This window comes from Lissotriton helveticus, chromosome 5_1 (genome assembly GCF_964261635.1).
Source record: "Lissotriton helveticus chromosome 5_1, aLisHel1.1, whole genome shotgun sequence".
Classification (NCBI taxonomy): Eukaryota; Metazoa; Chordata; class Amphibia; order Caudata; family Salamandridae; genus Lissotriton; species Lissotriton helveticus.
In genome coordinates this window covers 612,175,067-612,202,569 of record NC_136065.1, presented here as the reverse complement: position 1 = coordinate 612,202,569, position 27,503 = coordinate 612,175,067, and the positions used below count along the sequence as shown (strand labels likewise).

The window sequence follows — 27,503 nt, the reverse complement described above, 5'->3', positions numbered from 1 at the left end:
CCTCCTCAACGCCAAATATAAAAATAAGCTTTAGAGGCTGCCACTGATGTCCAGGTGAGATTTCACTCCTTGTAATGGACATTGGCTGAGCTAAAACTCCAAGCAATTAGCTGGAAACCTGCTCTCTGCATGGGTTTCCATCTTATTGTGTGCCCACCGTGTGATATCGGCTCCTCACAGTGTTATCGTGTGAAAGGAGCCGATATCGTGTGACACACAGTGGCACCATGTGTGTTGACAGGTTTGCATGTGGCATTCCGCATGCACATCAGCAAAATAATGCAGGCACATTTATTTTTTTCACCAACCAGAAATGGATAGGTAAATCAAAAAAAGAAGAAGAAATAGTGCATAATGTCAGCCCGACATCGCCACCGCCATCCCAGACGGATGCAAGATCCAGAGAAGAGGCCGCCTCCACCTCCCAGGATGAGGACTCGCCATTGCCCACAAGACCTCCCTTCAACTCTCCACCTCCAACACGAATGACCCCCACTCCAACACCTCCACTTCCAGATCCAGACCAACCCTAGGACCCCGCTACGGGGCACCCTTGCCTAAGACCTTCCGGGCCACACACCCAGTCCACAACCTCCATCGCCTACCTCCTCGCACCCCACGCCATCGCTTCCATGGACTACAATCTACTCAGAGACCTCATTTTCCTCCTCGACACCTGCAGCGATCCCGACTCCATCACCCTCCTCGACAGCCTCTCCAACCTCAGACTGAAGCAGCTCATCACCACCCCCACGCACAGAGCTGGACACACCCTCGACCCCATCTTCGCAGAAGGGGCACACTTCCACTTCAAACATATTATGCAGCCCGCCTGGACGGACCACTACTGCGTATATTTCACCTTCAACACTCCCTCTGCACCCAACCCCCCCCAGCCTGCCACAAGGAACTGGAGCAAGATCACAGAGGAGCTCCTCAATGCCAACCTCCTCCTAGACCCACCCTGTGCCACGACCGACACCAACTCCGCAGCCCACGAACTTCACCGCTGGATCTCCAGCTGCGCCAACAACTCACACCTCTCTGCCACCCCGGCAAACAACACCCCCTGAAAGCAGCTTGGTTCACCACCGATCTCCAAACAGCCAGGCGTGCCTGCAGATGCCTCGAGAAAACCTGGCGAAACCGGGAAACCACGGAAGACCTGAACAGCTACCGGAGCGCACTGAAAGAACACCGCCTGCGTTTAAGAGAAAGTAAGCGGACTTTCATCAGGAACAAAACCCACACACAATGCCATCAACGCTAAAGAATTCTTCAACGCCATACAGCAATTCACCAAACCCCCCAGCGAAGCCACGGACATTACGCCATCCCAGGAACTCTGCAACAAGCTCAGCTCCTACTTCCATCTGAAAATCAAGGCTCTCTATGACAACTTCAGCGAACAGATGCCGGACACCACCGCATGCTCAACCCTGTCGAACACACCACCATGACCATGAAGAACACCCACTCAGGAGCCCCCAGGGTGCCCTGCCCACCACACATCTACCACAGGGTCGCCGCCGTCATCGCACCCGAATTAGGTCGTACCATCAATGCCTCTTACGAATCCGGCATCTTCCCCGATGACTGGAAGCATCACACATTGTTTCACCAATTGGTACACCTCTGGCCCAAATGCAAGTCCTTTGTAAATGGTACCCCTGGTACTAAGGGTCTTGCGACCAGAGAGGTTCTCTCTCTCCTCAAGAAGCCCACGACCGAATGACAGACCTGAAAAACTACCGGCCCATCTCTCTCCTCCCCTTCGCTGCCAAAGTCACCGATAGACTTGTAAACACCCAACTGACCGCCTTCATCGAAGGAAACTCCATCCTAGATGCCTCCCAGTCTGGATTCCGCAGAAACCGCAGCACTGAGATGGCCCTCCTTGCTTCCACTGCCAACATCCGCATGCTACTAGATCAGGGGCACACCGCAGCCCTCATCCTACTCAACCTCTCTGCAGCCTTCTATACCCTCTCACATCGCACCCTCGCAGCCAGACTCCATGACACAGAGATACGAGGAACCGCCCTCTCCTGGATCCAATCCTTTCTCTCCGGCAGAACCCAGAGGATCAGACTCCCTCCATTCCTCTCCGAACCCACACAGATTGACTGCAGAGTTCCCCAAGGATCATCGCTCAGCCCCACGCTATTCAACATCTACAGGGCCCCCTTCGCCGCCATTGTCAGACAACATGGGCTCAGCATAGTATCTTACGCCACCGATACCCAGCTCATCCTCTCCCTCACGAAGAACCCCAAAGACACCAGACTCTGTTTCCAGGAAGGAGTGAGGGACGTAGCCGTCTGGATGAAAAGCAGCTGCCTGAAGCTCATCTTGGAGGAGACCGAGGTCCTCATCCTCGACCCTCCACCTCTGCCTGGGACAACACCTGGTAGCCCTTTGCCCTTGGAAGTCCACCCACCCCGACAGACCATGCACGGAACCTCAGCATCATCCTCAACTTCTCCCTCACCATGACCTGCCAGATTAACTCCATTGCCTCCAGCAGCTTCAACTGCCTTCAGATCCTCCGCAAGACCTTCAAATGGATACCCCTAGAATGCAGAAAAACCGTCACTCACGCATTCATAACCAGCAGATTGGACTATGGCAATGCCCTCTATACCAGAATCAATAGAACTCCCCCACACAGACTACAGACCATCCAGAACGCCGCAGCCAGACTCGTCTGCGCCACTCCTCGGCACGAACACATGACCTAACACCAACGTAACTTCCACTGGCTCCCCGTCGAGAAGAGTCACCTTCAAACTGCTCACCCATGCATACAAATCCCTCCACAACATCGGACCCAAATACCTCAACAAGTCTCCTTGCACGTACCCAAGAGGAACCTCCGCTCCGCAGATCTCGCCTTCGCGGAGACCCCCTTCATCCGCAGAACCAGAGCAGGAGGAAGAGCTTTTTCCTACTTCGCAGCAAAAGCCTGGAACAGCTCCTAGTGGAAATCAGACACTCCCCCACCTTCAGGAAGAACCTCAAGACCTGGCTCTTTGACTGAACTGGAGCTGCAACCCCCCATCCCCATAGCCTTGATTCCCTCATGGGTGAGTAGCACGCTTTATAAACCCCCCAATTGATTGATTGATCAATTGATTGCAAAAGCACTTTTTCTTTTTAAGACGCAGGGTGCTCTCACCCCCCCACCCCAAAAAAACCGAAAGAATAAAACAATTTTGAAAAAGGCCTCAAGCGTAGGGAGTAATGCAGGAATGGGTCATGGGAAGCAACAGGGATTTGGTGGGGGGAGTGGAAAAGCAACACAGGCAGACTAAAACAGAGTGAGTGAGTTTGGCAGGGGTGCTTTAGGGGGAGAAACGCCCAAGACGGAAGCCTAGAAACAGGTAAATGCTCGTTCTTACAATCGTAACCTCTCATAGACTTTCCAGAAAATACAGAATATCTTATAATTCTACTGAGTACAAGTAATATTAAGCTTATCACTCAACTAATGATGACTGCGGTGCTCAATTTGTGTCGGTGGTCGCAAGTGGTGGACACAGCACTCATTTGTTGGTACCAGGATCTGTTTTTCATCATCAGCCCTATACTCAGAACAAGAGGGAGAAAGTCACAAAAGTGAAGCAGAGAAAGATGGGAAACATTAAAAAAAATGAGAAAGCATAGATGGAAAACAATCTGCAAGAGTAAGATAAAGAGACATGAAATGTAGGGTGGGGAAAGGGGCATGAGGTGGAATCAAAACTAATCTGCCTTGGTGTTCCGCATACCCAGCATTCAACAGCACCTCTTAGTAAACCTTTGGCCCAATGAATGTTTATTTATCGATTCATTTATTGATTTACATATTTATAAAATAAGCCTGGCTGATTTCAGTCGTGATCCATAGCTTTTAGGTATCTCCAGGGAAGAGTCCTGGCCCACAAATCTCCAATTAGAGGCAGGAGTGTTCTTCAATGTCCTCAACACAATCTGATCTTCCTCCTGGTCTGCCTTTCTTCCAATCAAAGTCCATCAAACCCCGGGGGCCTTCCGATAGCTCGGGACTTTCTGACAATCAGAAAAGATTTTTAGAAAGGACAGAAGAGAGGTTTGCAATATATCAAGCAAGAGTTGGCAAAGCTAATAGTTCTCGCCTATGCAAGAGCTATTGGCTTTGGCAATGTGTTTTACCCATTATGTATGTACACCAGTGTGGCTGCTGTTCAGCATGGCTGAAAGTTAGTGGTGTAGAGTGGGGTGGGGTAGTTTGGGGTAGAGTTAAATAGTGTAGAGTGGAGTGGGGTAGATTAGAATAGATTGGAATGGGGGCAGAATGGCATGGGGTAGATTGGAGTGGGGAGTTGGGTAGATTAGTGTGGTAGATGGGAGAGGGGTAGATCTTATTGAGCTAAATTGGGGTGGAGTGGGGTATATTGGAGCGGAGTGAGGTACATTCGGTGGAGTACATTGGGGTAGATTAGAGTGGGCAGATTGGGGTGGGGTAGATAGGAGTGCAGTAGATTGGGGTGGCGTGGGATGGATTGAGATTGATTGGAATGGGGTAGATTGGAGTGGAGTGGGGTAGGATGGTAAAGAGTAGAGTGGGATGGAGTGGGGTAGATTGGAATGGAATCGGGTAGACTGGAGTGGAGTTGGGTAGATTGGGTGGATTATAGTTGGGTAGAATGGAATAGAGTGGGGTTAAATGGGTTAGAGTGGAGTGGGGTACATTAGGGGAGTAGGGTACATTGGAGTAGTGTGGGGGTAGTTTGGGATGGGGTGGGATAGAGTGGAGTGGGGTAGATTGGAGTGGAGTGGAATAGCTTTGAGTGGAGTAGATTGGGGTAGACTGGAGTGGGGTAGATTGGAGTCTGGAGTGAGGTAGATTGAATTGGGGTACAGTGGGGTGTACTGGGTAGGATTGGAGCGGAGTGGGGTAGATTGGAGTATGGTAGATGGGTTAGATTGCAGTGGGATAAATTGGAGTGAGGTAGATGGGGTAGTGTGAAGTAGGATACACTGGGGTAGATTGGAGTGGAGTATATTGGGCATATTAAAGTAGGGTAGAATAGAATGGAATGTGGGTAGATTGGGGTGGAGAGTGGTGGTGGGGTTGGGTAGATTGGTATGAGTTGGAGTGGGGTATAGTGAAGTAGATTGGAGTGAGGTACATTGGGGATTGGTAGACTGGAGTAGGGTAGATTGGGTTGGAGTGGATTGGGATAGGGTGGGTTAGATTGGAGTGGAGCGGGTAGATTGTGGTAGACTGGAATGGGGTAGATTGGAGTGGGATAGACTGTGGTAGAGTGGGGATAGAGTGTAGGGGTGTAGATTAGAGTGGAGAGGAGTTGGATAGATTGCAGTGGAGTTCGGAGTTGGGTAAACGGGAATGGAGTAGGGTACGTTGGACTGGGGTAAATTGGAGTGGAGAGGGCTAGATTAGAGTGGGTTGGTTTGGGGCACATGAAAGGGGTATGGATTTGGGTAGAGTGCAGTGGGGTAGATTGGAGTGGAATGGGGCAGACTGGGGTAGACTGGAGCAGAGAGGGGTAGATTTGAGTGGAGTGGGGCACATTGTGGTGGAGTAGAGTGGAGTATTTTGGAGTGGGGTATATTGTGCCATAGTGGAGTGCATTTGGGGTAGATTGGAATGGAGTGGAGTAGATTGGAGTGGAGTGGGGTAGACTGAAGAGGGGTAGATGAGTGGAGTAAATTATATGGGAGTGTAGTGAGGGTAGGCTGAGGCACATTGGACTGGAGTGGGATAGATTGGATAGGAGTGGGGTAGATTGGAGTAAGGTAGAGTGGAGTGGGGTAAGTGGTATGGAGTGAAGGGAAATAGAGTGGAGTGACATGTTGTGTCGTGAGTGAGTGGCATAGATTGGAGTAGCACGTAGTTGTGTGGCATAGCTTATCGTAGAGTGTCTTAGGCTAGAGGGGCATAGAGCAGAGTGGCATGTCGTAGAATGGAGTACCATGCCATAGAGTGGAAGTGTAAAGAGTGCAGTGGAGTGGCATAGTGTGGAGTATGCATGGTGTGGTAGTGCACTGCCATTACAGTCAACACATTTTCAATTGAAATGCCCATTACATTTGCACCAAAATAAGGTTTTCTGCACACAAACGATAATATGTGCAAACAACATCACCTAGTGTATTGAAGTGTGTTCATCGTATTCAAATATTTGTTTCCACCACACTTCAGAATTACAAAAAAATGTGCATCATTTGTATTAGCTTTGATATATATATTCTTAAACATTAGCTCATTTAATTTTTAGTGTGCTAGAAAAAAAAAGGGGGGTGATGGACGGAGTGTTGAACAATGCAAGCACTCACCCCCAGTCAACTGATCTGGGTTTAATCCATCATCATTCTTTAGCTCACTCCGCCACCCCAGTTCTGAGATGGGCATATGAAAATCAGTCTGACCCTGTGCCTCATGGGAACAGTCCAGCCCGAACTGCCAAGCCATGTCTTCCCTGGACCAGAAACAAGCATCCGGGGACCGGTTTCTGGCAAATCAGCTGTCATCAGCCATTAGCTTGAGTCCAGTGGAAAAGTGAGCAAAGGACCCCCGTCTCGGCATACCCTGCCAACTTAGGGCGAACATAGCAAAACCAAAGGGGATGATGGACAGAGTGTTGAACAATGCAAGCACTCACCCCCAGAAAAAATAGACATCCTACACCCTCTCCTCTCACATGGATAATCAGCAGGTTTGTCACTTTCTCTCACTTTGAAGTCTCAGAAAGAAAATTAAACACTAAACTCACTTGGAAGACACTGCTTGACATTTGACCTCTGTATTGAATGCACAGTAAATGTGACAAGATAAGAACAAGATGTATAGGCCCAGTTTACAGAAAGCAAGTATGTGGAAGAATACAGTTAACAAGGTTTGGGTAAGGGGAGGGGTACACTGAAGCTGGACAGCCTAAAGTAAAAGAAGCCAGAAAATGTGAGTTACCAGCCACAAGGCCAATGATAAGCAATGGGTGGAATGCATTCCCTAAGTCAGGTTTCTGAATGTCCCCAAGAAGTCTTTAGCAAACAAGACAGCTGTGCTTTTGGATAGGCTTCGACCTAAAAAGAGCAAGGAAAATAAATACTCAAACTCAAAGGGGTAATTTGGGGTTTCGTGGGCAGAGTGGCCCCTCCCATTCCTGAAAACCAGACACACCATTTTGACTTGAGATGGAATGGTCGTTTTTAAGCATTTCTGTGATTTAATGCACCGAGTTAAATATTCAGCGGTAAACGTTCCAGAGCCGTGCCCCTGACTTGACAATTTATTTCTCTCCTTAAGAGGCCCAGCGCTTCCTGTGCACCGAAAGCACCAGAGAGCCGATACATTAAACAACTTTGGACCATTTCCATGCAAATAGCATTTGACATTGAGGAATCACATAACTTCCACATAAATTATATATTCCATGAGTCATTAACCCCCTTTTGCCCAGAGGATAATTGGATCCTTCGCTGTTGTGAGGAGCAGAACTCCTGCAATTCCAAAGGCCGTTCTGCAATAATATGTATTTATGGATCCAAAACTTACTGAAATTGATAGAAATAGAAGGGTTATAAGTTAATAAACCGCTCAGAGAGTGACAGCAATTTGTGTCAATCATTTTTACACAAAACAGCCTGTACATTCTTAGAGGTATACGTTCCTTTCTGATGATTTAGGCAAAGTGCAGCACTCCAGCCTTGAAAAAACTCATGTACCTGGGGCAGAAGTGGTGAGACGTCAGCACCAGCGGTTAACCAGTCTTTTTGGTGACCCAATAGCGTGAGATTCCACAGAAACAATGCTGATTAAATTTTGCGATGGTGGACAATAGTAATTATTCATTAAAAGTAATGTATCTGGTTTTCCCTCCCACACCTGCTCCTCAAACATGGGTAGCTCGAATCTGGTGCAATGTATATATTTTTTTTTTGTGGACTTCTTGACTTTGACTCGGATAGATTACTACATCATTCTGATGGGGCCCATGTTACCATGGATATGCTATAATTCAGAGGAAGCACATGTTGTCATGGAGATACCAACATTCAGATACAGCTTATGTTGCTATGGATATGCATCATTCAGGTTGAACTTGTTTTCCATGGATACACTATAATTCAGATGGGCACGTAGTGCCAAGAATATGCCACATTTCAGATAGAGCTCATGATGAAGTTACTGTGCTATAATTCTTATAACGCAGTGTTTAAATAGATATGCAACTGTTCAAATAGAACAGATGTAGCCATGGATAAGACCAGTTCATGTTGTCTTGGATAGGCCATAATTCATAAAGAGTGCATGTTGTGTAGAAATGCCACAATTCAGATAGAACAAGTTGCCCTGCATATACCATTAGTTCATAGAGAACACGTGTACCAATGGATGTGCATAATTCCGACAGTGCCCACTTTGCCATGGATATGCCATATATGTGTGAGAGAAGACATGTTGCCATAGCTATGCATAATTCAGGTTGAACACGTGTTTCATGGATATACCCCAATTCAGGTAGAGCAAATATTGCCACAGATTGCCACAGTTACGATAGAGCTCAAGATGCCATGGCTGTGCCTTAGTTAATATAATGCTGAAATAGATATTCCCTAATTGAGAGAGGGCACATGTTGCCATGGATAATGTCAATTCAAATAGGGCCCACGTTGCTGTTATTGGTATAGAGCATGTGTTGTAATGGATATTCCACAACTGAAATAGAACATATATTGCCATTGATATGCGTAATTCAAATAGAGCACATGACCTTAATAAACCACGATTCAAACAGAACACGTGTTGCCCTGGATATGCCATAGTTCAGATAGAACACATGTTGCCATGGATATACATAATTCAGGTAGAGCCATCGTCGCCGTGGACATGCAATAGCACAGACAAAGTACATGTTGACGTGGATATGCTATAAATAGATAGATAGAGAGATAGATAGACAGATAGAGCACATTTTGCAATGGGAATGCAACACTTCAGGTAGAACACACGTTGCTATGGATGTACATTATTCGGATAGAGGTCATGTTGCCCTAGATATGCCAGATTCAGAAAGGACACATGTTGCAATGGGTATGCCATGTTCAGTTAGAGCATGTGTTGTCATGCGCTGTGTTATGTCAGAGTATGATTGCCTTCCCGGTGCTTCCGTTTGGTGGAACTTGCTCACAAGTCATCCGAGTCATCTAGTGTCTGTGAAGCATATGTTAGGGTAGAGCAATGTTAAATCCTTGAAGCATTGTTCCTCCCCCCCCCATCGATTGCTGTTGCTGAATGACAGCTGCAAGGGTAGCAGATTGTGTTGCTCTTGCTGTAAGTGTCAATAGATTACACTAGAGACCAGCTAAGGGAGGGGGTGAGAACAGAATACTAAACACTTCTAAGCCCATATTTAAATATTAGGAATTCATGTAGTTATTACAGGTTAATGCTTGCACTGTAGGCATTTTAATTTGTTTGCGAGACTCTGGTGACCCTAGCATGGTCTAACAAGCACCACGTTCTGTTTTATCAAATTAGGTGTAATAGTCGACTATGAAACTTTTTACCTTGCATTGCAAAAATACTTTCAATGTTTTGTATAACTGAAACTTGGAATTAAGTTTATCTCATCAAGCAGTCTTATTAATCAAAACCAGGCTGCCCTGTTCAGAAACATGACAATTTCCAACGAAACAGGACTATTTCTAACAGACCTGTGATATTGTAAGCCCGGTAGGGATGGCACCATGTCGGGCGCAAGTAATTTACTGTCTGACCCCCTCTATCTCTACCTGTTTGGATGTATACGGCTGTTCGGAAATCTCCCAGAGTCTATATACGACAGTCTGGAACGGTTGTACCAATCGGAGAGTAGGCTTTGTATTGTATTACAGTATTTATATAGTGCTTACTACCCTTATGTGGTGCTCTGAAATGCTTGACCACATGAGTCAATGATATTTCTTATGATTATAAGCTGGTTACTGCACTCGGTTGTCCAATCTAATACTTTTTCGAGTTTTTGTGCCGACACAGGCCTTTTTAGGAAAGAGAAGTGGTGAACGAGATCTGCTGGAAAGTGCTTTGCTACTATCATGCCATTTCTGAATTTCAGCGTGAGATGTAAATAAGGGGTCATAGAGTGTGGGTAGTTGGGATCTGCAGTGCTGGACTAGATGACAGTCCCCAGTTGGCCAACAGTATCTGATAGATCTCTTCAATTATTCCATGCCTGTTCAGTTGGCGTCGGCTGGGATATTGACTGGCAGAGTACTGAGCGATACAAAAAACCTGTACCATACATGTCTTATGTGGCCTAATGGCTAGATCAGTCGTCCTCGAAGCAGGGGAACCAGGTTTGAGTCTTTTCCGGGATGCTCAACATCCTGCAATTCTGGGCAAATCACTTAATCTCTCCTTGCCCTACAAAATGAATGTGTCCCTCTGTAACGCAACTGGTGCTCATGTAAAGCGCTCTGATACCTTCAGGACAAGTTAACGCTATATAAAACTACCCATTAATAAAAGTTGATTAAGCTATAGTTGGCTTCTCATCGCTGAGTGTTATTGTATTAGTATGGTGCAGCAGAGCTATGTATGAATTGACATTTCTATCTAATACCCAGACTAACAAGTCAGCGCTTCTTATCTTACCTGGATATTGTAATTAGTATGTTGGTTGGATTGTTCCATATCTGTTAGTACAGCATCCAAAAACAAATAACAAAATATGGAATATTTAAAAAGTGCCACCTTAGATAGCCTAGAGCAGCAGCACCATTGGCTTTCTTGTTAGCAAAAAAAACCTTCCCAGAAATCTCCTGCGTCACACTCTTCTCTGTAATGCTGCAAGAGATTCAGGCTTTCCTTGGTGATGGCGTCCTTCTGTCAACTGCCAACGCAGTCTGCACTACTGAGATTGGTCCATAAGGGTTTCTGAGGAATGTTTCATCCGAGCAAGGTATTCAGTTTTTTCACCCTTAAATATGCCACGTGCTTTGCTCAGAACAGTTTTTTTCTTTAGTTTGAGCATGTTCATGGCCGCTTGTTTAATTTATTATGTGACCTGCTCCAACCCACGTATACCGGTGAATACTGGTGTTTTTTTCTTTGAATAGTTAAGTTTTTATCGGAGTGCATGCAGTTTTAAGATCCCAGTGCAACTCGCAGCATGGCTGAATGTGAAACAACGAGGCTTAAGGACAAAAAAAAAACTTTTTCCCACGAGAACCCTCTGGGGCCAAATGTATCCACTGTGGAAATACCTTCATTGTCATTATATGTACACCTACCTCTCTTTTCTGAGATAATTGGCCCCAAATCGACCACTGATGGTATTAAATTTGCAAATATTTTGTCATTTTTGTTTGTGCTAAAAAAAAAGGTTAAAAAAAGTCATCCCGCAAAAACCCCAATTGGCATAATTAGGAAGACAAAACGGGAGCCTTGGGTGCTGATTAGCCTAGTGACAGCATGGGCTGTGCTGTTCCAAGGCAGCGCAAGCAACAGGCTGCAGGGACGCTGCCTGGCTCCTGCAGAGTACGCAGGCGAATATTAATGTTTGCCTTGGTATCTCTACAGTGACACAGGGCGACTACGGAGAAATTGTTGTTCCATCTTGATAACTTCATTGTGCTCTTTGCGTCACAGGTTAGTGGACATAATAAAGTTGTCAAGAGTTAGGAGACCCCCACCGCTGTTGAGGTGCAGTTAGGTGCCTGCCTTGGTCAAATGAGATATTTTCTTGACAGCCAATGTCTTTCTTCTCTGCAAATATTATACACCATTCACATAACACATCCCCAGCACTGTTTTATCAGGATTGAGCTCCAACTGCTCCAACCTCTGGATTTGCTTGCATGTAATCAAACAAGCACATTTGCTCTGAAACTAAAAATGATATCCCTAAAATTATAAGGTGGTCATGAGCTCTCTGCAATTCCCTTATTTCTTTTTTTTTTAATCAGCTTGTTGTATGCGCTAAGTTATCGTTCTGATCTAGGAGGCCTGTGTTCTCTTTCAAATGTCATCACCAAACTAAGGGTAATTAAGTGAGAGTACATGAAAAGAGTAATTCTTCATTCAGTAATATTTTCTTAGTGAAAAAGTGCCCCTCGCATACAAAATTTACGTGGGGGTGCATTTCGCGCTAAGAAAATAGAGCTAACTGCAACAGGACATAAACAGCAGCACAAGCAGCCCTTCATGCTCACTAAAACTGCTTTTATGGTAGGATTGTTTTCCTCCAATTTACTCTTAATTGTGCAAGCAGACATAATCACATTATCGGTAATTCTGCATCAAAGAGTAACACAGAATTTTCAAAATTACTCCAACTACTTGAGCGTAATTGAAATTCTATCCAGGCCTACACCAAACCGTACTGTGTGTTTCTAGCTGATTTACTTTGCATGACAGAAGCATGGCAAGGACATCTCATTCTTGTGTCCATATTTCAAACAAAGGAAGCCCGAATGGTCCTAATAACAAATGTAAAATGTTTTAACCTTACTTCTGCACTGACACACTCATCCTCTCAACATTAAACTCTTGCTTGTCCCTTCCAACCACTTTCCCCCCACTGTAGCTGACTCCCCTCCAAATGATGCCCTCCGGTACTCCCCATTCCACCCCCACAGAGAACCAGAACTCCCTCACCAATCACTTATAGCCAAAAAACAACAGAAATGGTCCAAGTACAAAACCATCTCCTTAAAAGTCCTTAAAAATACTATCATACTTGAAACCAACCTCCCACCTTTCTGACCCTCTCCCCTCCACACTTGTCAAAAATCTCAGACACATCTTCTCACCAACTTGGACCAACATCATCAACTCCTCCCTATCCTGCGTCTCCATGCCAGCTCCTCTTAAACTCAGCCAAATCACCCTCCTCCTCCTCAAAAAGCTGGACTCTGACTCTAATGACCTCAACAAATACATATCTATAACCAACCTCCCTCTCCTTGCCAAAACTGTGGAAAAATGCATGCTCTACCATCTAAACAAACCACATCGAAAACTTAAATTTACATGACATCTTCCAATCTGGATTAAGGAAAGGCTGCAGAACAGAGACCGCAATCCTGAACATCACTGATGACATACATTGATCCTGCGACGCTTGCCTCCTAATCCTCTTGGACCTCTCCTTGGTGTTTGACAACATTAATCACAATCTGCTTCTAAACACCCTCTCACAAAGTGCTGGCATCAGCGGTACTGTCCTGCAATATCCCACTTAATCAAAATAAATAATTCCACACCTCCAGCTGCACTAGTCAAACAAGGAGTTCTCCAATGTTCAATCCTATCCCCTGCCTTGTTCAACCTCTACATGAAACTCCTTGGTAGGATCCTAAAACAAGCCAAGACAGCCTACCATTGTTACGCTAATTACACTCAAATCGACATCAACATTTCATCACCTAATGGCATCCAACATCTAAATAAGAAGCTCCCTGATACAAACCTGACTGACCAACAACCACCTTAAACTTAACCCCAGCAAAGCTGAACTTCTCCTCATCCAACCAAATACTAGCCCGCTCCCTATCCACAAATGGCTTGACAACCTAACGGCACTAAACTGTAAACTATCCACCTCCAATTTGGTTAAATCTCTTGGGATCACTCTCAACAAGAGCCTAAACTTGAAAGACCCCATCAACGCCTCATCATAAAGCCCCTCCTACATGCTAAAACACCTTAAAAACATTAAACCATTCATCCCCCTCGATGACCCGAAGACCAGGCTTAACCCAATCCCTTGTCCTCTCCAAACTGGACTACAGCAATGCAACAATCACTGGCACCTCAAAAACCCACCTTCTACCAATGAAGTCCACATTTAACACAGTGGCCAGACCTCTTTTTGGAGAGAAACAATACAACCACATCACTCCCACACTCAAAAATCTCAATTGGCTACCAATCAAAGCAAGAAGTATCTTCAGAACAGCTTGCATAACCCACAAAGCCTTCTACTCCGGACAGCCAATAAACTCTCGAACGTGGGCCAAAAGAAACCACTACATAGCTCTAACACTCCTCTCCTGGTTCCACCCAAATTGAAGACAAATAAATCTCTCACACACTCCTCCTTCAGGAATGGAACTAGAATTTGGAATGCCCCTCCAAAAGAACTACATGGCAGCCAATCTTACCTACACTTCAGAAAAAAGCTTAAACTATATCTTCTCAACAAATACCCAAACCCTCCCACTTAAATGAGATAGTCCTGCCAAGCAACACATCCTGTTATAGGAACAAACTGCCCCACGCAACCTATGATGCTATGCCCCATGCCTTAGTCTCCTTTAACTACCTCTGAACTGCATTTACAATCCTCTCCTACCCCCTCTCTATATTTCTCCCTTTTTATATATTGCATTTTACTGTATGCTTCCTACCTGTATTATATGTCCTGTAGTCATTGTTTATCTATCCCCTGTAAAGCGCACTGATGCCCTCGGGCCAAGTTTACGCTATATAAAACTCTAAAGAAATAAATATCCATGAAGTGGAGGCAAGAGAAAGATATGAGGGAAATGGGGAAAGATATTTTAAAAAGACAGCACAAACAGGGGACCTTAAAAGAGAGAGGTGATAAGGTACTTAGAATAAGCTATGGCAGAATAATAGAATGAGGCAGGAAAAGTGATTCAAAGACATTTCAAAGAAAGGTAATAGGGTTCAAAGAAAAAGGGATGCAGAAAAAGTAAGTGGTAGAAATTGGGTTATTGACTTGAGGGGGTGTGCTCCGACGAGCTTGATAAACACAATCTGAATAGGCCATGGGCCCGATTCACAGAATGAACTTAAGACTAAATCCTAAACTTACTACTATTTGGTATTCACAGAATGCACTTACTACTTTCGGGATTCACAGAGTGAACTTACTACTTTCGGGATTCACAGAATAAACTTACTACTTTCGGTATTCACAGAATAGATTTAAGACTACTAACTCTAAGTCCGAAATCGGGGAGTAAATTCCGGCCCGGAGGCGGAGCTTCCGGCTTGGGGGCGGAGCTTCCGGCCCGGAGGCGGAGCTTCCAACCCGGAGGCGGAGCTTGCGGCTTGGAGGCGGAGCTTCCGGCTCGGAGGTGGGGATTTTTGCCATGCTGAAATCTCCAACTCTGGGCCGCAAGCCAGAAGAAAGGAGCAGAACCAATTCATTTTTTATCGTATTAAAGAAACAAAACCACGTGCTGGACATATTAAAACTAATTAAACAGACACCAAAGCCTGGAGGACAAGGAAACATACACATCCATTCACAAAGTCAGCTCTGTCCAAGGTTTAGTGAATAGTGGTCCATACGTGGTTACATCAGTTATTTCATTTCTACAACTTGACGCCCCACGGTGCTGCATTCCAACATTTCTTTACATAAATCCTTAATTGTGGGGGAGTGTTTGCAGCTCGATCTCAGCAAATTAATAGTTAGTTTGATAGGTACAAGACTAAAAAGGTAGTTTGTCTGAGCACGCTGGATTGTAGTTTTGTAGTTCTGCTCTGCTAGAGCATTTTCTGAGATTTCCTAGTACTGAAGTAAAACTCGTTTCATTTGAATAACTTACGGGTACAACAACCCTGTGTCCTGGCATATGCCAACTATATTGGTTACAACTGAATAGAACCTGAGCAGGTACCCGTACTCTCATTGTTGAATCTGAATCTGACCAGAATTGATCGTCTTAACCTTTGATGTCAAGTCTACATTCAACATCTGTTTTAAGCAGGGGAAAAAAGAGAATAATAGTACACACATAATGATTTAGTTTTTTACATGACGTGCATACATATAAATTCATCCACACATGGTGTGTAACATCTGGGACAGTCCACTTTACAATCACCCCTCTTAATAATATATTGGGGTTATGTTGGAAGTCACTAAGTAAAATTAGACGCCACATGGATTGTGTGAATTTCAACAAAGGAGTAACTAAAAAGTTTGGGCATGATTCATAACGTGATTGACCATTACCAGTTTGCAACCCATGCATCAAAGTGTTCCTCATCATCACTCATGAATAAGAAGTAAATGCTACCAATTGATGTGATTCTACATCCCACCAGAGGATGGAACAGCACCGCTATGTCAATAGGGATGGCTCTATGGATGAGAAAATATCAATTTTGAATATATTTGAATAACCTAATGTGAAGCTTACCAAGCTCTGATGTTAACAAATGGAAAGTTTTGAACTTTGTCCCATCAAATAACTGATTCATAGAGTAAGTCATTACTACTTTATTCGGTTTAAAACAACCATAAAAGCATACAGATAAAAACATTCTAACATCCTTTAATTAGTTACATTGATTTATATATATATATATATATATATATTGCACAAATCCCTTTAGAATAAAGAGAATAAGTCCGCACTCACGAAGATATTATTTCCCAATCTTCAGATTTATTTCGTCACAATTTCAGCATTTGAAGTTACAACCAACGCGTTTCACAACACACAGTTGCTTGTTCACGGTGAACAAGCAACTGTGTGTTGTGAAACGCGTTGGTTGTAACTTCAAATGCTGAAATTGTGACGAAATAAATCTGATGATTGGGAAATAATATCTTCGTGAGTGCGGACTTATTCTCTTTATTCTAAAGGGATTTGTGCAATATTTACCAAGCAGGGCTCTGCTTAGTAGTCCGACACCGGTGGAGAGAGCGCCGTTGGACCACAAAAATTTTGAGCCAAGCCGTTTGGATATATATATATATATATATATATATATATATATCAATACACAAACCGCCCTGTCGCAGAGGGAGCAGCTTGAAAGTTGGTGCTGGAGTCGGGACCAGGAGTGGGGTCCCGGTAAGTATTTCCACTCGAAAAAAAGTATACTCCAGCACTCCGCTTGTTAAAGTAGATGATGTTTATTCAGCACTGCAAAGCCTACGCGTTTCGAACCAGAAAGGTTCCTTGTCACGGCAGTTTTCACTAAAACGAAAACTGCCGTGACAAGGAACCTTTCTGGTTCGAAACGCGTAGGCTTTGCAGTGCTGAATAAACATCATCTACTTTAACAAGCGGAGTGCTGGAGTATACTTTTTTTTCGAGTGGAAATATATATATATATATAAATATATATTGATTAGAAGTCCCGCTGTGTCCGGAGTGATTTTCTTCAAAACGGGATAATCTTTGAATTTTTTTATATATATATATATATATATATATATATATATATATATATATATGTCCAGAACCCCTCACAAAAATGAAAGGCAGAGGCCGCAATAGGGGAGCAAGGTGGAGATTCTTTATTCCAAGATTTTGCAGCAGCGGGCGTATGCATTTCGGCCCAGTGGCCTCGTCAGCGCCCAGAGTGGAACAGGAAAGGGAGGTGAAATCTCATAGATGTGTCCCAGCTAAAATAGTGAAAGTTCGCTCCGCCCCTGTCGGTGATCTGTATCACCTGTAGCAGTTCCTGGAGTATCGAAATGACTGCAAGACCCAGAATGCAGTTGTGAGTCAGGATTGGGCGTCCCAGTGGTTATGCGAGCTTCAGGATTCAATGAGAGCCTCTGCCGATGTCCTGCGCTGTCTGCTGGAATATGTTATCTCCTCGGGCCCCCTGACTGCACAACCGTCTCATCCAGGGATCTGTTCGGCGGGGGCAAAAATGACAGTGCATCAAGCCCAGCGCGGAATACAATGATTCCGACACCGCTTCTTTTTCCGCCTGAATGAAGAGGTGGGTTTTGGTCTTTTCAATCTCTTGAAGTAGGAAGTATTTCTAACGAAATATCAGCGCCAGTTTAGACCAATCCTTCTTGTGTGCAGGGACCTCTGCAAACGCCGCTGGCCGGCGTTGTGTAAATGTCCAGAACCCCTCACAAAAATGAAAGGCAGAGGCCGCAATAGGGGAGCAAGGTGGAGATTCTTTATTCCAAGATTTTGCAGCAGCGGGCGTATGCATTTCGGCCCAGTGGCCTCGTCAGCGCCCAGAGTGGAACAGGAAAGGGAGGTGAAATCTCATAGATGTGTCCCAGCTAAAATAGTGAAAGTTCGCTCCGCCCCTGTCGGTGATCTGTATCACCTGTAGCAGTTCCTGGAGTATCGAAATGACTGCAAGACCCAGAATGCAGTTGTGAGTCAGGATTGGGCGTCCCAGTGGTTATGCGAGCTTCAGGATTCAATGAGAGCCTCTGCCGATGTCCTGCGCTGTCTGCTGGAATATGTTATCTCCTCGGGCCCCCTGACTGCACAACCGTCTCTGTATATATACAGAACTGATTCACTTTGTGTAATGCTCTGGCTTTCCATACTAAACAAGTTCAATCATGAATGATGGTGGGACTTAGGATGGTCCTGGGTGGTCAATCTCCTATTCAGTACCAGCATTTTCATGTAGTGCGATATACCTGCCAGACAAAGAACAGCCATAAGCAACTCAGACACAAGGGCATCATGTTGTGTGCCAAAAAATTAAATATGTAAACAAGTGATTTGGTTAGAAAGGATAAGATTAAAAAACACGTTTGCTGCCCTCAACTCCCTAAAAGTTATAGTACTAATTCAGGAGAATATTGTTAACCTCTTCTACATTTTTTCTGTGACTTGATAATCTATTATATGGAAAGATCGAGACAAATCTAGGCGCGCGCGGCCCAGTATCAAAGATAAGAGCGTACTGCCCTTGTCTGCACCATGATGCACCATTGACTAGGTATACCATGTGCAGTTCAGATTAGTTCACCCTATAGCAATGAAAGTGCTGTCCCCAACACATCTGCAAACCTGTGTCTGGCTTTGGTTCAGGGATTTAATGAAAGGCAGACTGCTCCTTGAAACCAACGACCCAACTTTCACTTTCTAGAGAGCATTTGAAAGGGTGGCAGAGGACCCAGCATTTGAAGGGGTGGCAGAGGACTCCTCTAAGCAAGCACAGTGAGTGACTGCATCCACCTACAGGGGGATGTCTGGGGGTCCATAGTATCCATTATTTCTATTTTCAAGTGATGCTCCCAGGGTGGCACAGTGACTGCGTACCACCGGTATGTGACAAACGTGACACATAATTTGTGCGCTTCTTTTCTGCCTTTTTGCCTCTGTGGCTGTGCAGTATATAGATGTGGGAATAGAGACAACGTGTTTCATCATTTCCATGGGGCCATAGACCATAAAAAATGAGGGAACACCCCCTTAAGATCGCAATAGCTCCACATGTATGCTAGCACGATCTGTATTACAGTAGTCTGTGGTCTGTTCTGTAAAATCAAAGTTCTGCGGGCATTAAAATCGGGTGTACATGCCCAAGAGGTGGTGTTTGCGCAGTTGTGATTACAGATAACCACATACAACTTATTGTAGTAAAATCCTTCTCAGGTTTAGGAGCAGTGCAAAGGGCAGTCGTTTTTGGGCATATCAGAATTAAAATTAGGTATGTTAAACAAGGGTGTGGTGATATCTTTTTTTAAATGGGTCTGGTGTCCACCCCATCCGGGAGCAAGGCATTAATGATATTCTGCAATGGATGCAAGGAAATGTCCCACTGACAGTTAGGCACCTTATTGGGAAAATCCACCTTCTACAGAGACCACTATGTATAATCAAGGTGACAGTCAATCAATCAAGAGTTAGTAAAGTCTAACTACTCACCCGTGAGGTTCTCAAGGCACTGGAGGGGTGGGTAGCAGATCTGTCTAAGTGCAGAGTCATTCGAAGAGCCAGGTCTTGAGGTCCTTCCGGAACTGGGGTAGCGTATTGTATTGTAATTCCAGTTAGAATGTTCAAGGTATTAATGTACCCATTAGAGACATTTGAGCATATGGGTCACAACTTCTAATCCTAACGAGAAAGGTCTTTTGGCTAAAGAAGAGCCATGAGTCATCTGTGTGTAAAAGGTTCCAACAGGAGGTATAAACAGCACTTCACTGACCTGTACGAATGAACTTAACAGTATTCAGTGCTTTAAATGGACAGGGACTGAGTTCCCACACTTCTCACCATGGGCTCAATACATGCAATGGGACAGCACCTACACTTCCCAGGGAAACATTTATTTTCGTAATCTGAGCAGAGGGAATGAGGAATTACCGTTGTATTTGAAATAAAGGTCCCAACAGACATTCTTCATTACTTAAAAGGTTTCTTGGCTGAGGGGGGAGTTCAATTCAGAAATCCTGTAATTTTAACAACCCTGCTATTCATGGAACACCCAGTATCTTTAACTTCAGGGGAGCGCAATTAACTACCCCACATTCAGGGAGCTTGTAATATGGCACTTTGCAAAATGTTCTAAAGATGCAGATAGCGTGAAAGTGCAATTTCACATTTGAATTACTATTTTGCTCTCTCCTAGGGAAGACATTTCTGTTATAAGAAATTCTTTATATGGACCCCAATACATGGGGTGATTTGGGACAGCCCCCAATCCCAAGTTAATGCAATTCAAGGATGCATATGCTCATCAACTCGGAGTGTGATGGAAAAGACAGTCCTAAGGATAATTAACCCTACAATATTCTACCTTTGTAGATTTGCATCACATTGACAATGAGACCCCGTGAAACTCCATCCAAAACTCACATTCTCCTTCCTTCAACCCACACTTATGTCTGTGAAATATCCACCTCACTAGCAGTTTTTCCATTGAAGTTAAGTGTCGCTTTCACCCATAAGAAAGTTTCTGTGAGCTTTGTAGGTCAGGTGATACTTTTTACGCACCTGTGTTTCACCTACTAATCAACCCCATAACTATTTCATCTTGGTGCGGCAAAATCAGAGGCAAATTTGAAAGCCATTGATAGTATAGTCTGATAGATGCAAAGATCACAATTCACGAGTATACTTGCTGTATTGTAATTTCTTTATTCTTTTTTTTGTCCACAATGTATTGTAATATTGTAATAAAATACTTACCTTCACAAGCTGTTGCATGATAACCCATAACTATTCAATTTTAATTGTTATGTATTTTTTCCTATTACTATTCAAGACTCTGGGACTGATTTGTAGTTTGGCTGACAGGGTACTACATCACAAGTATGATGGAGTACCCTGTCTGACAAACTGATGGTCTTTCCATCCTATTCAGTGTCAGGAGGACTGTCAGCTTTCTGTTGATGGAGTGACTTTGAGCTACTCCTATGGTCTTTCGAAGAACTGGCATTACACCACCCTTCCTAATTAAGGTGTATACTCTGATATAATTTTCTTTCTGTCTGCCACTGCCAGATAAAACCTGGTAGTGATGGACAAAAAAAACACAGTGGCCAATGGAACTCCCCTCCCCATGCGGAGATTGGGGGGGGGGGGGGGCGGAAAGATTCATTCACTTTTTTCTTTCTGCAAAAAAAAGTTGTTAAAGTTTCATGGATAGCCATTATAATTGAAGATGACTCTCTGCCAGCCATTTTGTACCATAACAGGAACCTCCGTGGTGGCAATTACTGTCAATGTACAGAGATCACTGCTGGGCTAATCAATACATTTGGCAGACCTCAGTCATGAGGGTGGTGGGAGTAATTCCTCCTCCACCCTGATGGGTACAGTACCATCTGTCAAACTGTCCCCCTGTCAATAAAAATTTATTTTGACTTATCATTATCCCTAGTGATTTTGAAACTCTGGGTCAGATGTATGAAAGGAAATTGCATTTCTAAACGGGCTGAATTACAATTTCGGTATTTTAGGAAATGCAGTACTGCCTTTCAATATGTACAAAGGCCTCAATGTAGTCTCAAAATGGAGTTTTTAGCCAGTAGAAATTACATTTTGCAATTCTCTAAAAATGAAATTGCAAATAGGTATTTCATATTTGTGGTTTCCTGAGTACATGTACAAAGCATTTCCTAAACACAAAATGGGCATTTAGATAATGCTATTACCATCAACTCCCAGTCGATGGTAACCATGTGCAATTTAAAAAGGCACCCCATATTGCTTTTTTTTAAAGTGCCATAAAGATCACACATGCCAGTAGAGCATGTGGTTGTGCTTTACATGTGCATCACTTTTTTGGCGTCGGTGCATCAAGGGGGGCATTATGCCGATAGATACCCTTGGTTTTGCATTTTCTAATTTGCGATTTCCTACTAGGAATTCGCAAATTTGGAAATGCAAAACCTTTGGAACAAATGGTTTAGCTTTCTCTAAATAGCGATTGCCTAATAGCGATTCCTAATCTGTAGGAATCATTATTAGGAAAATCGCTATTTTGTATATTCCATTTTGCATTTCCTACACAGAGATTCCTTAGGATTCACTATTTAGGAAATGCAAAAACAGCATTTCGAAAATCTGGCCTAAAGTGTTATTCATTCATTTTCATTGGGGTGCAGCCGAACATAATTGTAAGCAGTGGAGATGCTTTGTTTCCTTTGGGATATATTTGTTAAAACTGGCCTAGTCAAAACCAATGAAAAGGAGGATGGTGTCTAGTCCTCTAGTTGACTGAGTGTGCATGTTCGCATATGTATGGATAGGTACCTGTATACCTAAATAGAGAGACAGAGCACTGAACATGGATGGAAATCCTGGGATATTGTGGTATTTTGTTTTTAGTGAGGCTCAACATTTATAGGCTGTGAGACCCATCGTGTAGAGACGCCATCTGCCCTGATGTAGTGGGCGTTCATATCTTTTCAGAGTGGCAATTATGTTGTTGACAGAAATGCTGTTCCAGATCCTGAGGATGTAGATAGAGAAGGCCTGCCTACTTCTGTTTCATGTTTTTATGCAATGCATGAAGTATTTAATACCCTGTTCTGTAAAAATACCTCAGCAAGTGGTAAATATTACACTAGCAGAAATACCATAACCTTCCTTTCGAGTACAGATGGGGACGTGTTTGCATCTCTTCATCATCTAGGTGTGTAACCCTAAAGAACGTGTCATTAGATAGCATAACTTCCTCATCTCATACTCAGATCTGAAAACCTTTGCATATCTTCAACCTAACAGTAAGTCTGTGTGATGAACGCCTCCTGACTAGTGATCTCTGATGCTCTCTCCACAGTTCATGGTATTAAGTGGACATGCAGCAATGGCAACAGTAGCTCAGGATTCTCCGTCGAACAACTTGTCCAGCAGATCCTCGACAGCCACCAGACCAAACCTCAACCTCGGACGCACAATTGTCTCTGCACTGGCGGTCTGGGTAAGTTTTAGGGTCCTTTTTGGAGCCATATTTGAAGTCAGTGGCATGCTGGCACAGCAGATAAATACAGTACAACTGTTATCTTGAAGATATGTTCTCACTTAATATATTTTAATATACTGCATGAGAGGTAATAATAATTTTAAATAAAGTAGTTTGTGCACACCAGACTTAGCAATAAGTAAGTACAGTTCTATTATGTGACATTTTAACTATTTTACACCTGAACCTGTCACAGAATATTATGTTGAGACCTGTCCCAACATTCTGTACAAGGCACTTCTCATAGCACAGACATCCCATAGACAAGCAACTAACCCAAACTCATTAACACAATTGAATTAAATCGTATAAAACCACATGCAGAAGAAGTAAAATAAGAGTCAAGATCCTATTCTGTTTTTGATGAAAAATGTTATGTCATGGGTTAATTTAATGAGATAATGGGTAAGGCTGCAGGTGATCAATAAACAGTAAGTGATGGGACCCACGTTTTTGAGTCTTAGTGTTAGAACCAAAACAACATCTCACATCACAATAAAGAATCACAAAACTATGGAGTGTGGGACTTATTTTTCATCATCAAACTTTGACCCACAGTAAGAGCGGAAGAGGCAGAAAATTGAAAGAAGAATTGAAACAGACAGAAGTATGAGAAAGACCGGGAAACTGAAAAGCTCATATTAGAAGAAAATAATGGTGAAAAGTAACCTGCAAAAGTGAGATAAAGAGACAAAATGTAGGGTGGTGGAAGAAAGAGGCTTGAAGTGGAATCAATACTACCGAAAAAAACAACTGAGCTGATGCAATTGTTCTTTATATATATATATATATATATATATATATATATATATATATTGAACACGTGCATCACTAGAATCCATGAGGAATACACGTCGATAAAGCCTGGTTGACCCTTTTCAACCATTCATCTAGACAGAACAACAGTAAAAAGGAACTACTTAAAGTCAAACGTCCCTGTTGGGTGAATGTCATGTAACTTTTGTCACTGTTCCAACAGTTCTTTATACAAATTATAAATTTCACTGTCTGATTTTTGAAGTTCAATACTTTGGAAGTCTGTGAAATTGTGAAGTGGGTAAAAATAATATTTTTGCTCGGTAATCTCCAGTTAAATGTTTTTTGTTTTTTCACACAAAACTGGCTTTTTGTTGGATATTCATATTTTTTTTAAAATGTGGACAGTATTGTGTTCTTAATGTGAGCTACACAAAATTGCCACTTTCGCAATCCCCATTTATTAGCCTTTAATTAAACGCAATCATTAGTAAAAAATCAATCACCTTGAATACAAGATCTTTCTAGTTTCTCTGAAAGTTTTACATGAGTATTGATAGCAGGACTATTACTACAGTATTTGATTTAATGCTTTATGGGGAGTGCAGAGAGGACCCCTGAGTCTCCCGTATCTCAAAGATATTCATGGACCTTGGGCTGTATTGCCCCCCATTCCCCACCCCAAAAGAAGAATGGGATCTGACAACCGCACATGCAGCAGGAACCTCCTTTATGGACCTTGTGCAGTGCTCATACTGCATTATAACAGCTGCCAAATGCTTTACAGACAAGGACAGTATGGGGATTACAACTGTAGATGAAACAGTAAGGAAACTGGCAGCGAAAAGGGACACTTTTCTTGTGTTCCCTGAAATTTGTTCTTATAAAAGGGACAAATGTTGGGAGTCCCAATCCTTGAACAGAAAGGGATCTCACACAAACACATCTGTATTGTTATTAGAAAAGCAAGAGGATTTGTTGGGAGCCATGCAAAGGTATCTGGTCAGGCATCTGACTCACAGTCTTATGAATAAATAGATGTGTTCCATGAGCCCTGATATTTCTCCTATCCCCTTCAAGGAGGATGTTATGAATCATATGTAGCTTCCTGGAGAGATGTAGGAATTAGCATTAATGTAGTTTCTGGCCATCCATTTACACTACATTTCCCTGCTTGTCCACATAATTCAATTAACAGTGCCTCCTTTCTGTATGTCCTTACTGCTCTCCCACACTCTGGCAATGTTTGGCAAATGGTTCATATTTAGTACTGTCTTGATCTCAGTTTCAGACTTTAAATGTCCACACCAACCATTGCTCACCTCCAGTACTTGAACTCCTGGGACCTCTGCAAATAGTAATTTCAGTTTAGAGAATGATCCCGGTGACTTTTCCATGCCAACTTTATTGTGAGCCATAGTATTTATTTTGCTGTATAGAGCAGGAAAAACTCACAAATATATAGAATGTATTTGGTGGACCAGTAAGCACTTGGATGATGATTTTTAACAAAGGAATCTAGGAAACTGATTTGATAAGTTTACCTATTTGGAAACTCTCTGCTCATTCATATTTATTTAGAAAGCCTTTTCTGTCCTAGATAGAGGAACGTTGTGACCGAGTGAAAAGTCATGTAGCACTTACCTTTGTAATAATTATTGCCAATACTTATATGTATAATGGTTGCCAAAGTGTACAACACAATATGTTTAGAACTATTCTGGAAATGTCTATAAGTGAAGAAATAGTTTTTCCTTAATACAGATATATGGATGTGGTCATGATAGTTCACAAAGCTTTAGATGATAATCAGAGTATATTGTCAAATCGCCAGTTTAGAAAATGCTCTGCATTAGTAAAGTTAGATCTTTTTATATGTACTTTTCATGTTTTTGATTTAATGCAATGTTATTTATCAGTTTAGATTGAACTGTTTGTTTTAAATGACAAAGTAATAATATAAACAATACATAATTTCAATTAGAAATTTACATATCATTGTGACGTTTTGTGATTTTTTTTTTAAAACGTACGGCATGCTAAATTCGAATGGGAATGCTATTGACTAAAATGTTTGCAATTTATAGAGCAATAAAATGTAAACACGAGATCACCACTATAAATTCACATTCATTGAGCTATTTCTGACAAATGTGTAACCCTGTTGACAAAGTAAACTGAACACTGTTTTAAAAAAAAATCCCGGGAACGTCTATACGTGCATAAACATTGATTTAGAAATGCTAACCTGACAGTAGTTATTATATTCATAAAACATTTAAAGCCATGGTGGTAGCTATTTTTAATACATTTTTAGTTTAGCAGCTTTTCATAACCTAATGATATTGAATCACAAACCAGTGTAACAAAATACATAACACTACATTCCAATAAGAGGTTTTGTTGAAAATGTTAAAAAGAATTTACGGTATGCACTTTCCAAATGGAATCACCAATAAGTTATATTCAATCAGTTCTCTGAACTATGGATTGACTATCTAAGATAATAAGATTAACTAGTATAAATGAACATTCCTAATGAGATACTTCGTACAATGTTTACAAATCAAGTTTTTAGAATGCCATTTCTAAATACAATTAGTCTACACTTTCTAGTTTGTATTATTTATATTCATGGCTCACTAGTTGTAGGAGACAGACAACTCTTAGGCCGGAGTCCACAGTGATTTGTGGGAAAACAAAATGGCTCACTAACAGAGAGAACCTCACAAAGCATACTAACCACAGTCTGACAAACACCTTTTCTAATCTCATGTTGAGCCACCTCAGACATGCCTACATGTGCCTGTCATTCAAGGATAGAGAAGTGTTATGGACAACTTCAACCCATTCACATTCTCTCTTTCTCTCTACAATCACAACAAAAATTAGATTGTGCACTCCAGATTTCTTATGCCTAGAAATGTGGTAGAGCTCAGGTGTACTCATGAATCCTGGGTGTTACAAGCCCGCACACTATTTTACAATTTGAGCACAAAAATTAAAAACTAGGGCAGCATACCATTTATATCACCTAGATAGTAAAACATAAAAAATACATTCACAGAAATTAAGCCCATCCTAACTTAGCAACCTGTGTCACATGGCTACAATTGTATACCAAGGCAGGATGAGCACCACACTCGAGTGGCACACTGTTTTGTTTGTGCCTAACAATAAGATTGAGTCTCTAGGAAAAAAAGTGTTAGTTAGATCAACCATTTTCATAATAGTCTCTACTCCTGTCATGAGAATGATTAAACATCATATGTATGTGCCACTTAAAAGAAACCACATGAAAAAAAATCCTTTTAATATGATCACCTGTACTGAACACATGGACAAATATTAATGTTTCTGGTTCCCTAAACACTGGAAATGTTGGTTCTATTAGATTCCGGAGAGGAGGCAAATATGTTCTGGTCACAATAAAGTCTGATTTTGGGGTAAAGATAATACCAACCTAAACCCTTCCAGGTAACCAGGGCTGTTGTAGTAAATTGAGTAAACATCAGCCACGGGAAACCACTACAGCTGTCCTCTGTATGACCAGATTAGCAAGGTCCAACAGTACAATTGGGGG

At 42.6% G+C, this 27,503-nt stretch overlaps 1 protein-coding gene across 1 annotated transcript in view; it reads left to right on the top strand.

Moving 5' to 3' along the window:
• CAMTA1 (calmodulin binding transcription activator 1) overlaps positions 1-27,503 on the top strand; it is a 3,172,802-nt gene that overhangs the window by 2,483,880 nt on the left and 661,419 nt on the right. Inside the window, exon 7 of the mRNA XM_078642975.1 lies at positions 22,982-23,122. Within this exon, the coding sequence (XP_078499101.1) occupies positions 22,982-23,122 (141 nt within the window). The remainder of the gene's footprint in view (positions 1-22,981; positions 23,123-27,503) is intronic.